The sequence below is a fragment of the Camelus dromedarius genome, chromosome 17, assembly GCF_036321535.1.
Source record: "Camelus dromedarius isolate mCamDro1 chromosome 17, mCamDro1.pat, whole genome shotgun sequence".
NCBI classification, from domain to species: Eukaryota; Metazoa; Chordata; class Mammalia; order Artiodactyla; family Camelidae; genus Camelus; species Camelus dromedarius.
In genome coordinates, this window is record NC_087452.1 from 32,978,868 (window position 1) to 32,992,945 (window position 14,078).

Consider the following 14,078-nt stretch of genomic DNA (forward strand, 5'->3'; position numbering starts at 1 on the left):
CTAACTTGGGGAGGCAGTGAGGGCCCTGATTTGAAGTGGACCCCTTCTCAAAGGTGGAAAAGGTTATAAATGAGGGGCGGCCCTTACTGCACCCTATTTCCTAAGTCTTGGCCATTGACATCCACTTTGTGATTAAGAAGGCCTAACTGCCTAGGGGCCAGGGCTCTGGAATCACCCTCTGCTGGGTTCAAATTCTGGTTGAGCACAGACTGGCTGTGAGGCCTTGCTTCAGTCCCTAGGCCTCAGTCTTTATCCATATTCAGTGGGCCTGAATCAGTCAGCACACAGCTGAGGGTACCATATGACTCCAGGGGCTCAACCCCAGAGCACCCAGGCCACAGCAGGTGCTCCGCACCACTGATTCCTTCCTTCCCTTGGTGCTCTGCTACTTGCTGAAGTTGGAGACCCTTTTCCTGTCCTGTGCTCCAGCCTCTCTCCCACAACAGAGGGAAGTGGGCAGAGCAGACACCAGTCTGGTGATAGGAGGATGCTCAGCAAAATGTGTCCCCAAACGTTTCCAGAAGACTCTTTACCATCCTGCAAGCTAAGCTCTGCAGGGAGCTTGGTGATGGAGCCAAACTGCAGCCCTAACCTAAAGCAAGGGTCAGTAAAATAGAAAGAGGACTGTGGGTTTGAGAAGGGATGGAGAGAAACCCAGGAAGACTTTCTGGTAGAGGTGACTTGGCCAGGTAGATGGGGGCCAAGGCCAGAGAACAAAGCTGGCACTGATAGGTTAAGTTCTTTTCTGATCTTTGCTCCACCTCTCCTCTGCACTTGAGTGTCCTCTGGGGCCCTGCCAGCTTCCACAGAGGGGTCTCTACCCTAAAGAGGAACAGAGGACCCTGAAGGGGGCTTCTGTCCTCCTCAAGGCAAGAGGTCGTATCGAAGATGCACACAGAGGATGATTATTTGTGGCTTAGCAAGGATTTGACTCATCCTGGGGGTGGGGAGGATGTCTAGAAGGGGAGATGGGAGTGTGTGAATCACTGAATCTGACTGGAGTGGTTGGTGACACGTGGACAGGGCCTCTTACCACCTCCAGTCAGGCTTCAGCTACTGGTGCAGGGCAAGAACAGGTAGCTGGAGCTCCTGGGTTCTTCCCTGACTCTCCTAGTGACCTCCACAGGTGCCTCAACTCTGCTGTGCACCTCCTGAGGCCAGGCTTGGGCATGGCTCCCCCATCACAGTGCTTAGCTGGGCACCCAGGGACTGTGTCAATATATCTACCTCTACTTCCCAAGAGCCAGCCCACTGAACCTCAGTTTACCTGTTTGTTAAATGGGCCTGGGCAGGGGTAATGTTCATGTTATGCCTGACTACATGGGGAACATGGGAAGAGGAGGAGGCACTGCAGAGCCCAAAATGCCCTCGATCTATGTTAGTGACTGGGGCAGGTGGCTCTGGGCCTGTGGAGCAGAGAGTGGATCCTGGGCAGAGTGACTATCCATACTCTGTATCCCTGGCCTGGACCCTTTGCTCTGCTCTGGGGAAGTCTTAGCTAATCCATGAGCTCCTCTTGCTTGTTACTCAGTCCTAGCTCTAGATTGCTGGGAAATTCACAGACAGTGACACGTGGGTGTTGGTATCTGGAAGACCCATGGACCTTGGCCCCAAGGGGAGTGGAGATAGATGACTCTTAGCTGCCACTGCAGTTTGAAAATCACCAACTCCATCAGTCCACAGATAGGAAACTGAGGCACATAGAGGGGAGTGGATGAGTCTACACAAAGCCTGTGGACTCTGGCCCGGGGAACCAGAATCCCAGTGTGCAGGAGATGGCACCATGGGGCAGGGTGGGTGGAGGTGCTGGGCTGTCCGAGATGGGGACAGGGTGACAGGGTTAGGGTGGAGAATAGCTCAGGTCTGGGCCATTCCTTCCCCACACTTTATTCTTGCTTCCTGGAAGAAGTGACTGCTCCAGCACTTGGCCCTTCTGGGAGAGCCATGAATTATGCAGGGAAGCCACAGGCCTGGGCAGGCCCATCATAAATGAGCTTTAATAATTCATACGGAGAGGAGCTGGAGAAAGGAAGGGCCTCCTGGGCTGTCCCTGGGGCAGCCACTGCACTTTCAGCCTCTCCGCAGGCTGCCACTGCACTCCCCACCGGCCTGCTCCCGTGACCAGTGCGTGCGGGCTGGGGCAGGATGGCGGGGAGGTTGGCCCCCTCTGGTGAGGTGTGTTTGCTCAGCCAAAGGCCTGTTCCTCCAGGGTGGAGAGCAGGAGACTTCTCCCTCAAGGCTCACAGCCCAGGGCAGAAACGGACAGTGAACAAGGGAGAGGAGGTCTGACAGAATTCTAGTGAAAAGAATAGTCCCAGGAGGGGACATGAGATCAGTTGTTGCTGGGGTTGGGGGTGTGCAACTCAAAATGGGGAAGCAAGGTGGACTTCACCAAAAGAAGGGAGAGGGGGGCCCTAAGAATGTCTGAGGAGAGACTGATCCGGGCAGAGGGAACAGCGTGTGCAAAGACGTGTGCACGGAGTGCAGGAGTGTGTTCCAGCCATAGTGAGCAGGCCAGCATGGCCTGAGGAGCAAGGTCAAAGAGATCATTGAGAGCATGGCCCCTAGGTGGGCTTTGCGTTTCCTCTAGGGCCGTGGAGCTGCAGCCTGGTGTTGACAGAGGTGGGATGCTCTTCCAAGGGGATGCTCTGGCTGCGTGTGGAGGTGAACAGCCCTGGGGAGGTGGGTGCAAGGGCAGGAGCTGAAGACCTATGAACTGGCGACTGCACTTGTCCTGGAGAGAGACAATGGCCACCCAAGTCAGGCTAGGGGCCTGAGAGGTGGGGGGCAGTGGGCAGATTGTGTAGGTGGAGCCAACAGGACTTGCTGAAAGATTGGAGGTGGATATGAGAGAAAGCAGGTTCCAGGTCACCCTGAGGCTCTGGTCATGAACTGGGGAGCTGCTATCAGCTGAGCCAAGGGTGGCAGGGGTGGTGAGAGAAGGGAGGAGGGGATCCAGAAGGAGGTCAGGGTCTGGGTTTTGGACTCATTGAGTTGGAGAGGCCCGTTAGATATCCAAGTGGACATGCCATGCAGCAGCTGGGCATTTAAGACTTGCATCTGAGGAGATGTGTATATCATCCTGACTGGCGATCATTAGCTGTGTGACCTTGGGCACATGGCTCAATTGCTCTATGCCTCAGTTTTCCCCTCTGAGAACTGGGGATGATGATGTGACTGCCGTGAAGATAATTAAGGCTGTGCAGTGAGGGCCCTGACCTCACTGATGCAGGCCCTAGGCAGGAAGGTCTCAATCAGACTCCTTGGGAAACAAATCTCCACCTGGCCTGTGGAGACCTCAGGCCACCCTTTCTTGGGCAGAGAGGGAAACTGAGATCTGGAGAGATCAAACCACAGAGCTGGGTGTGGACCACAGAGCAGGGCAGGGGCTGGAGGAGAGATGGCCCCGGCGCCCCTCCCCACACAGACCATCACCCTGGCCAAGTCCTCCAACCTGGTTCTGGGCCTCAGTCCTCACATCTCCCGCAGACCAACGTTTTCCTTCCTGCTGCACACCTCCTTCATCTCCCGGGCTTCTGGTGCCTTCTAGCCCCTCTCTGAGTTCTGCAGGGGTGGCTGGGGCAGAATTTGTTCCTATGGAAGCTAGAGCAGTCCCCCTAGGAGCTTCTCCCTACTGCTGGAAAACCCCAGACCAGGCCTGGTGAGGAGGGTCCTGCTGCGGGGCTGCTCAGGAGCCCTGTGGCTGTGGTGTGACAGCACAGGTTTATATCCACCTTAGCTGCTTTAGTTCACTTTCTAGATGATTTACCTGAGGCCCAGACAGGTGAAAGGATGTTACCAAGGTCACACAGCCAACAATGGCAGACACAGAAGTCAGACTCAGGTGGGACTTCCATGCTCTCCTCCTAACCTCTGCTGGGAAACCTCCTTCCCCTTCTCAGCCTGCATGTCCCTGGCTTACCTCATCCATGCTGTCTTCCCTGACTGCTGGTGCACTGTGGGCCCTCAATCTTGCACTGATGGCGGGGAGAGGGGCAGAGTGCTGTGACCATTTGCTGTGTGAGCCTGGGACACTCTCTATCCCTCTGTGGGCCAAGCGGACTGCCCGGCTCTCCCAGCCCTGGTGATGCAACTCCCTGGTTCCAGGCCTTCTCCTCCCGTCAGCTCCTCCCTTCCCTGCATCAGGCTATTAGGAGTAAATACTGGGCTGGACCTGGTGCCCTAATTAAAGCAGATGACTGTTCACTGTTAGTCTGAGAGGGGAGGCACAGGCTTGCTGCCTCCCAGCCAAGAGCCGACTGGAAGGGAAAGCTTTTTCCCCGACAAAGGAAAGGAAGGGACAGCCCCATAATGAATAACCTCATTAAGGAGCAGTATTTGGGCAGGGTCCCAAGATACACATAGTCGAGGCCGATGGATTTGGACTAATTTTAGCTTTGGCAGCACCAGCCTCTCCCCAGCTCCAGGGGATCTCCAAGGATCCCTTGTGATAAGTGGGATACCTTCATCCCTGTGTGCATGGAATGGGCAGGCAAGGGTGGGGATGGTACTCCTGGGAGCATCGTGTTGCTCACACTAGGAGTCCCTTTAGCTGAATCACAAATCTGCTGAAGATGAGCCTGTCCCTCTGAGTCCTATATCTCAGTTTACCTGCTTGTGAAGTGGTGGATTGTTAACTGAGGAGCCTTGTCCATCATGAATCAGCTGAGCTAGCATGCTCCCATCTCCCCCCTCCCCCTGCCTCAGTTTCCCCTCTGTGGTTTGTGCAGTGCAAGGCCAGTGCTGACTGCTCTCCACGCCTTCAGGCACTCCGATCTCAGTGGTCTGGAGAGGCTTAGACCAGTTGCCTCTCAGGAATGAATGACCTTGGCTAGACTTGCCCTCTGTTCTTGGGAGACTGTGATCAAATCAAGGTCAGGGGCTCTGCCCTAGACTTTGAGCCCCAAAAGATATTGAGGCCCAAGTGTTTTCTCTTCTGAGCAGACAAGCAGGAAGGATGCTCTGAACATGGATGGTCCTTTCCTTCCCTAGGAGTCTCCCCTGTGTCAGGGTCTCTGAGGCAGTTCAGGGGATGCTGCAACCCTCCTAGAGGCCCCAGTCTAAGGAGGAGGCACAGCCATCCTCTGCTTAATGAACTGCAGATCTGAGGAAGGGAATTGGACTGAGAGGAGAGCAGCCCTGCTGTCTAGATGGGTCTGTGTTTGCATGAGTGTGTGGGGCAGGCATCATTGCTAGCATCACTTCCGTGGGGTGGTGGTTTCTACTTGCCTCCATTTGGAGTCCTGGGAGGTGGACAACTGATGAGCTTTATCTCCATTTTCCAGATGGGACGACTGAGGCCTAAGAGGACACATCTAGTCCAAGGTCTCAGAAGAGCCAGGGCTGGATCTGGGCATTCAGTTGAAATAGAGAGGGTCATACACTAAGTGGTCAGGGATGACTCCTCGAGGGAGGTGGCTCTGGAGATGCCATGATCCTGGGGTACAGCCCTGAGCTTCCTGTTGTTTGCAGCTGGGCTGTGGCTGAGAGGAGGGGCCTGCTGTATCCCAAACCCTGCTTCAGCAGGGGCCACAACTGCTCTCTGAGCTTGTCCAGGCTGGAAAGGGGAGTGGCCCCCTTGCCCACCCACCAGTACTCTTCCCCTGGGACAGGGTGAGCCTACAGGCCCTCTAGACCGGCTCCCTTGGGCTCTTTTCGTGTCTGCATCTCTCAGTCTGTCTCTCCCATACCACTGCCCCTTCCTGCCCTATTTTTCTTTCCCCTTCAGAGGACTGCGAAGGTGCCAAGGTGGGAGGAGGCAGGCCAGCTGAAATATAATCAGAATAATTAAGTAATACTTTATTTTAAATCATTGCTTCCCCCAGAGCTGAGAGAATAATCGGCCAGTCTCACGAGGGAAGCAAGAGACCATGGGCCCCCACCATTGCCAAGTTTGGTTCACAGTGCCCTTGGGAGCAGGTGGCCTCCATTGTGCCTGCACCCCTACACCCTCACCTGCCGAAGCCTGGTCCTGTCCTGCTGTCCATTCCTCCCACCTCAGCTGTCATTCCACCCTCAGCATCCCCCTCCACGATGGCTGCCCTGCTTCAGCTGAGGAGAGGGCTATGGACTGCTCTTAGGCCCCCAGTTGAAAGGGACTTATCCTGGCAGACTGCCTGGTGGAGGCAGCCTGTAGCAGGGCTTTGATGGCATAAAACAAAAACAAAAACAAAAACAAAAACAAAAACAAAACCCCGCCTCCTTGGAAATGGTGTAAAAGACCTGCAGAGGTAGCTAGGGGTCCAGAGACCCTCACCCCTACTAGGCCTTCCCCTCTCTGCTCTTGAACAAAGCCCCCCCTCTTCCTTCTTGCCCCTCTACAGGGTCCAGCCACCCACACCTACCCGTGCCCTCTGAGGGTGAACCTGCAGTGTCACCTGTCTCTGGTTTTTTGATTTGTTTAATTATAGATGAGTTTTCTGCATAATTTATTCCAAAAGCCTGGATTATACTGTACAATTAAATCACATTCTGATCAACAACTTTATGTATAAAATTAACAACTGGCAACAGCTTAAACTATGCTGCTGCATCTGCACACAGGCTCCCCCCGCCCCCCTGCTTCCCTCTCTGTCCTCCCTCCCCTCCTTCTTTCTTGTCTTCCCTACCTCCTCCTCCTGACCCTGCCCCTCCCCATCTGGGGGAGCCTGTGCAGCTGGCCTCAGTGCTGTGTAGTTTGACCTGGGGCCTCCCCAGCTTTCTAGCTGGGGTCTTGATGGTTCTGTTTGCTAAAAGGGGTCCTCAGCCCCAGCTCCTCACCCCACACATGGATGATTTTGTTCCTCTGCCTGATGATGACACCTCCTCTTCCCTACTTACTCCTCTTGGTTCTGAAATGTGCCCTGGAGACTAAGGCCCAGAGTCCCACAGTGTCATCTTCTTCCTGCTGGGCTACCTTTGGACCTCCAGTCCTGGGACCCACACATCTTTGCCCTTGCTCCTGGCCTCTCTCAGCCTGAGAAGCAGGAGGTTAAGGGAGCCATTAGGGAAACCCTTTCCACAGCACCCTCCCTCTGTGCCCTTTGCTCCCAAGCAGGCATTCACGGAGGATTTCCTGAGCACTGGGGGTAGGAGGGGGTGGGATGGGGGGAGGTGCCTGGATTAGGTGAGCTTCTAGCCTTCAGGGGACTGCCCAGTAATAATACTGCCCTCAAGGTTACTGTATGAATTTGGCTGTGAAAGCTTTTCAGCCAGTCGTTATATCATCCCTGTTTACAGATCAGGAAGCTAAGTTTCTGAGGGTGCAGAACTATCTGAGGTCACAAAACTGGCAGAGGTAGCCTCTTCCTGAGGCTTCCTGGAGGCTGCATTGTCCTGGGAGGGTGGGATCATGGAGCTGATGGAGCCAGGGGGGCAGGTCTGGCTTCTGTCTATAGTATGTGGCCCTGCATCCATCCTTGCCAGGGGCCTCAGTTATCTTGTTTGTGAAATGGGGTCAGTGCTGCACCCTGCTAGGTTCAGACACATGGGAGGACATGGTGGTGTGAGGCTGTCCCCAGTCTCATGCCCACGCCAGTCATGCCGGCTGCAGTCCCTGGCTGCACGTGCCTCCTCCCAAACGCTTTCTCTCTTCACTGTCTTGCTAATTTGGCACTTAGAGACATTTGGAGATGAGCAGTGTCATCTCAATGAAGAGCATGGAAAATCATAGGGATGTGGGGAGCCAGCAGGTGGATCTGCCCTGTTGGGAGGGTGACCCCTGGGCCACTCTGTTTGGCCAGGGAGGCAGTGGCAGAGCCAGGCACTTGGGCCCAGGTTGATGGGAGCCCAGGCAGGATTTGGTCAGTTTGTCTTTGACCCAGTGAGGCCATGGATCCTGATGCATCTCTCATCCTCCCAAAGCCCCCATGCCCTCCTGTCGGAGTAAGTAGGACTGTGCCTGGCCAGTTCTGGCTTGGTGGGTGGTTTCTCTGGCTTTTGGGTATGAACACTGCAGGTGCATAGTTGACTCCTGGACTCCTCAGGCCCTTGTGTCACCCCTTGGAGCCAGCACTTGGACACCAGCTGAACCCCAGCACCCACAAAGTCATGTCTCTGTGTTGATGAAATGAATGTTCTTTGGAACTCTTGGACACCTGTTGCCTTCCTAGTTGAGTTTGGTTTAGGTGAATAATCAGAATAACTTGTTTTCCCTGGAGTTGTGATAAAGGGTAGTGCAGCTGGGGCCCGGGGTCTACCCAGACCCATGGTGCCAGACCAAGGGATAGAGCCACCCTTAGGCCCCAGCAGGGTGTGTGTTCTGATGTGTCATGGGTGGGCCAGTCCCTATGGCCCATAGCAGAGTCTAGAGCTGCTCAGCCTGGGGTTGGAGTGGGGAGACTCTGTGTGTGTGTGCGTGTGTGTGTGTGTGTGTGTGTGTGTGAGAGAGAGAGAGAGAGAGAGAGAGAGAGAGAGAGAGAGAGAGAGGAACAAAGAGAGGGACAGGGAGAGGGAGGGAGAGAAAGATAGGGAGAATGAATGTGTGTGTGTCTTTAGAAGAACTGGACTTTATCCTGAGATTTGGCTCTTAAAAATTTTTTTTAGTGTTGAAATAGCCTTTTTTGATGAAATGATGGTGATTATAATAATGTGTTGTCTGAGCAAAGTAAAAACTTGGCATCCATGTCTGTTTTTCCAATTAATTTTCCTTTACTCTCATCTGTGAAATCCTAAGACGGAAGAACCATAGATACACTAGAAAAGAGTCAACAGCCTGGGGTCAAATCAGTGCTGTGCTGGTAAATGTTTACAGTTCACTCTCCAGGGGGAAAAACTGAGATTGGTAGCATTTGCCAATTTCTATGGTATAAATATTCCCACTATGACCAATTTCAAACTCCTAAGGTGACGACACTGAATCCACAGTTGGAAAGAGATGCATGTTATTGGCTCTTGCTGACTCCAGCACACCCCTGGGACAAGTTCTATGTCACCACTTCCTGGGTGGGTGACCTTGGGCAGGTCACTTAAAGTTCGTAAGTCTCAGTCTCCTCATCCGTAAAATGGGAATGATAAGTGGTGATTTGCTTCTTTGTGAGAATTGATGTGAGAGAGCAGGTGACATGCTGGCACCACATCACAGATGTAGTGGGAGCCCTTGTACCTGTTAGTCCCAGGAAAGATTATGGTTGGCATTCTGTCCCCTAGACCAGTGAATAGCTGAGGTCACGGTCAGGGCCAGGGCAGAACTAATGGTTCCCTTGGAGGTTAACTGTTTGACCTCAGCCATTCACGTGCCACCTGCCTAGCTGGACACAGGACCCTGGGGCCAAGCAGGCTCTCCAGTCTCCACTGGGCTTTGCTTTCCCCCAGCTGGCGGTTGAGGTCTGATCACCCTTCCTAGCCTGGCCTCCACTGGGCTCAGGGTTAGCTTTTCCCCTGCAGTGGGGAGCAGAGGTGGGCATCCGGCTGTGCCTCAGCCAGCAACAAGCTGAAGCTAATACCTCTTTCTTTTGATGTTGATTTTTTTTTTCCATCATGGTCCTGACATTCAGCTTGGCAAATTGCAATTAGTGATCCGCCCGCCTCCTGATCTGAGTTCCCATGCCAACAGACAACACACGATGGCAACAGCCCAGCCCCCCAGCCACAGAGATATGGGACAGGGGGCTGGATAGAGACCCAAGATCTTCTGACCCAGGGAGATATAAGAGTCTTGGCCCCAGGTGGCAGTAGGGGAGGTAGGAGAGCCAGCAGGCCCAGGGCAGGTGTTGGGACCAGACATGATCTCCCAGATCCCATGGCTCCTTGGTTTCCCTCAGAGACTGGGGGGCTGGCTTCACCTCACCTTTACTTGGCCTCATGGGATGTGCTTGACCGGTGGCATGTTTCAGTCTTTGTAATAATTCTCCCGTGAACACTCCCTGGAAAGGCCTCTTTCTGTGTCTGGTGGGAAGGAGAGGTTGAGATGCCTTTTAGACCCGATAGAAGAGGGGCCTTGGTCACAGCAGAAAGTACCTTTGGCAGTGTGGAGAGTGTCCTTCTGGCTGGCAGCCCCTGGCAAGAACTGGTGTGATTTTGCTCACCTGATCTGGCACTGCCTAACAGGGTAGTCACAGGTTAGAACCCAGCCCAGGACTCTCCCCAGACACCATCCCTGTTCATCGGTATGGGCTGAGAATACAAGGCCTCGTGACCAGCTGTCCATTCTGTCCACTCAAAGATCCTTGTGCTGGACCCTCGACCCGCCAGTTCTCATGTGTACTTCTCAGACCCTACGAGGTGGCCTCCAGTTATCCCCACTTGCTGGATGATAGTGAGACCCAGGTGGGTTAAAACGAGCTCAGAGTGGCACCAGTGTAGAGGAGACCTGTTCAGGCTGGTGGCTTAGGTAAAGGACTCGTGGTTGCCAGGCCCCCAGAAAGGGGCAGGATGCTCTGAACTGGACCCATGGGTGGGTGGTTCACGTGGGTCCTCTAGTGATGAGCCTCAGATAAACATCTGTTTACCAGCATGTTCATGTCCACTACTCAGATGAGGCTCAGAGGGACCTGCCCCAAAACCATGACTTGGTTGTGGCAGCAGTGACTTGTGTTCCCTCCCCTTGCCCAGGTCCCACCCAGCCCTGGGGACAGGAGACTCTGAGATCCAGGAGACACCAGGCTCACTCAAGTCCTCTCCTCCCTGATATCCTGAGTTTCCATGTTCAGAGCAGAAGCATCAAGGGCTTGCTCTTCACAGTGAAAAATAGTCTCCCTGCAGGCTTCTTGGAGCCGCTGGACTCCCTCGGTGCATTTTAACTATAATCCACTCTCCGCCCTGGCTGTCCGACAATACGTGAGGAGAGCCTGGGCCACCGGGTCCAGACTTCAAAAGGAATCAGAGGCGCACTCTGTTTCCCAGCCTCTGCTTCTCCTCCAGTGAAAATTGGGTTCTGAAGGGGCAGCTGCTGCGGGTCACCCCTAGGGGGCCAGGGCGGGACTGTTCCACTCCAGGCGGGTCTTCCTGACACCTCTCTGCTCTCTGCACACAGGATGCAGCACTGGGCCCGGCGCCTGGAGCAGGAGATCGACGGGGTGATGCGGATCTTTGGGGGCGTCCAGCAGCTCCGCGAGGTAAGCCTGGGGCTGCTGGCTTTCCCTTCAGGGAACTTCTTCCAAGTGGGAAGGGAGGAAGGGCTTCAGAAGTAAGGAGTGAGGAAGGCTTGGTGTGGTTGAAGACGGTGTGATGGGACACTAAGGACCCATGGGGGCAGGTGGGGAAACAGCTAGAGAAACAGCAACTCCTTCGGGTCTTGGACTGCTCTTCCCCAGGTCACCATGTTGAAGTAGTACCTACTCAGCTCTGATGGGAAGGTGTCAGGCTTTTCTGATTTTCAGGTGGCTGAGGTCTGTGTTTGAGGCAGCACCTAGGGTGAGAGTGCTGGCCCTGGAGGGTCTAGTGGTTGTAGTTGTGCATGGAAGCCAGAGGGACTGTCCGTGCAATGAGCAAGGTGGCCAGGCCGAGCAGCCCAGGAGAGCAGTGCTGCCCGCTCAAGGCGCGGCAGCCCGAGACAAGTTGAAAGCCTGTGCTTGGCGAGATGAGGGATCAAGGGGCGGGAGGGGTGATTGATTAGGCACAAGCAACCACATTTATCCTGGGAGATTATGTTAATGTTTGAAATAGTGATGTGAAGAGCAGGCCATCCGTCACCCCCAGAAGGCTGCAAAATGTGTCGCTGTCAGACCATGGGCTCCTGAGCTGTTGCTCTCTCTGCGGAGACACAAAGGCTCAGAGAGCTGAGCTCGTAAGGATTGGGGTGGGGCTCCCAGATACCTGCTGGATTTTGAGAAGCCCTTGCTGTGGGGTTGGGCCAGGAAGTACGACCAGAACTAAGCACGGGATTAACAGGGGTCTTCTTCTCTTGGTTAGCCCGGAAACAGCAGAGTAGGCGGAGTTACCATTGGAGGATCAGCTGAGGATCCAGGCCCCGGGCTCGGCAGTTAGATATGCTGCTAGTCTTGTCACTCTTCTTGGTCAGGGCCAGGTCAGCAGGGGTAATGTCTGTGGGGCAGCTGCAATGGGATGTTGTCGCCAGTCCTTTCCCTATGCTTAGCTTGTAACAGGTGCCCAGGAAATGGGGATGGCAGTGAGTGTGTTGACACTGGCTGTGGATATAGGACGTCTGAGAGGCACAGGATGGGGCCAATCAGGGGTGACTAATGAGGTGGTAACATAGTGGGGAGAGGGAGTCTGGGTATGGAGGCCTGAGCCATCAACTTGCTGGGTGTCCTCCCCCTGGTGGCCCCACCTCTCTAAACCTCCTTTCCCTGGTTGCTGGGCTTGAACTGCAGTCACCCCCATCCTACTCTCTTCCTGTGAACTCTCAATGACTCAGCCGCACTCGGAGGCCAGCAGTGCTTTCCAGAGAAAGCTCTGCAGGAAGAGCTGTTCCGGAACAGAAGTCAATTTATGCTCAGGAATAGCACCCAGCACTAACTAGGTTCGAAGTGGGCACTGCCAAGTGCAGCGTGTGGGTTAATGAAGAAATGAGAATTCCCTGGAATATGTGTCCTGTGCCTTTGCAAGTTTCATATTAGGACATAAGAGGTACCCCCAAATAAGGAGTTAACCACACAACTCCAGTCAAGAATCTTTCATGCTTTGTATCCTCAGCCAAAGGACATTATTTATTTTATAGTTATGGGCAACTCAGACACTAAAAGTTTGCCAGTGGGAAAATAATGTACACACTTCATGCCTGAGACTCAAGTGTGTCTGAACCATTGAGCTTCCTGTATGGTGAGGACCAGAGATGGAATCCTGGCTTAGTGTACCCACTGTGTGTCCCTGGGCAAGTCCTCAACCCTCTTTGGTCCTCATTCTTGGTCCATGGTGTGGCTGGGAGGTCTGGTTGGAGCACAAGGTGGTGAGACTGTCAGAGAACAGGCTGATACAGATACAACCCTTAGCTAGAAATCAAATTTTAATTTCTCTCATTGATCATTTTCATTCCTAGGATGTGTTGTTCTTTTCCTTTCTGATGGGAGTTGAGCAATTCCAGACACTTTGATCAATGAGCACATCTTTCCCCACCCCCACCTACCCAGTGGTAACAAGAGTCACGCAGCCGGCTATGACAGAGCTGGGGCTTGGACCCAGGGCTCCTGACTCCTGTTTCAGGCCACTGCTCCTTCTCTACCTAGGCCTCCCTTCTTGGAAGGGTGGGCAGGATGAGCCTGGGGAAGAGGGGAGCCAAGCCATGCTTGGTGTGGCTGTGGCAAGGCAGAGAAGTGCTGACCTGGTGTTCCCGACTCCTTCTGGCATCCCTCTGCCTATTGACGGCTGCCAGCTCTCCAGTAGCTCTCTGTCCTGCTCCAGTTTTTTTCTCACCTGCTTCCTCAGCCTCTTATTTCCCACTGACAGCTCTGGGGCTACTTCTTGGCACAGGACACTCTGGTGAGGTGGGCAGCAGAGGAGCAGGTGAAGAGTTCTAGAAAAATAAAAGGACAATCGCCTGGGAGCAGGAGGGAGCCAACCGGCCCTACTCCCCTATAACCTCCTCACAACCCTGACTGAGCCACCATGGGTCTCCTTCAAATGTGTATGAGAGCTGGTGTGCCCAGCCCATGCCCGGCTCTGAGGGTCAGGAGGATGCTTGCAGCAGAGCCCCGACCCAGCTGTGATGCTCTGTGGACCCTGGCACCACCTCTGCCAACCTGATGGCCTCAGCTCCCATTGGGGCTGCCTGTCCTCACGACTCCCTGAGCTGATTCTGACCTGCCCCCAAACACCCTGCTGCTGAGGTGGTCCTGGCATCCAGGGTCCCTTGGCTTTCTTCCCCTACATGGCTGCTCTCTCCACCAGCCCCAGTCCTAGAGGCAGCCTCACCCCCAGAAGCTGGGAGCCACAAGAGCTGGCAGCTGTAAGAGTGGAGAAACTGCAGACAGTGGCATTTGGGAGCATTTTCCTTGCCTTGGCACTTTCCTCCTCCCAACCTCACAACCCCATGGGGGCATGGCTGGGTGCAGACCGTGGCCCATTTACAGGTTGAAAACCATGGCACACCTTGGTGGGTGTGGGGGCTATCTGCAAAGACCCCATCACGTGTCCTCACATAGGCCATCCCTGGGCCAGCACATAGTAGAAGCTCCTGCTGTGGCCTAGTGCTCCTGAGTGGT

The 14,078-nt window shown here is 54.3% G+C and overlaps 1 protein-coding gene across 8 annotated transcripts in view; it reads left to right on the forward strand.

The window, feature by feature from the left end:
- CACNA2D2 (calcium voltage-gated channel auxiliary subunit alpha2delta 2) overlaps nt 1-14,078 on the forward strand; it is a 136,945-nt gene that overhangs the window by 15,456 nt on the left and 107,411 nt on the right. For all 8 annotated transcript variants that reach the window (XM_064496507.1, XM_064496512.1, XM_064496508.1 and 5 more), the window contains exon 2: nt 10,952-11,033. In XM_064496507.1, coding sequence (XP_064352577.1) covers nt 10,952-11,033 — 82 coding nt within the window. The remainder of the gene's footprint in view (nt 1-10,951; nt 11,034-14,078) is intronic.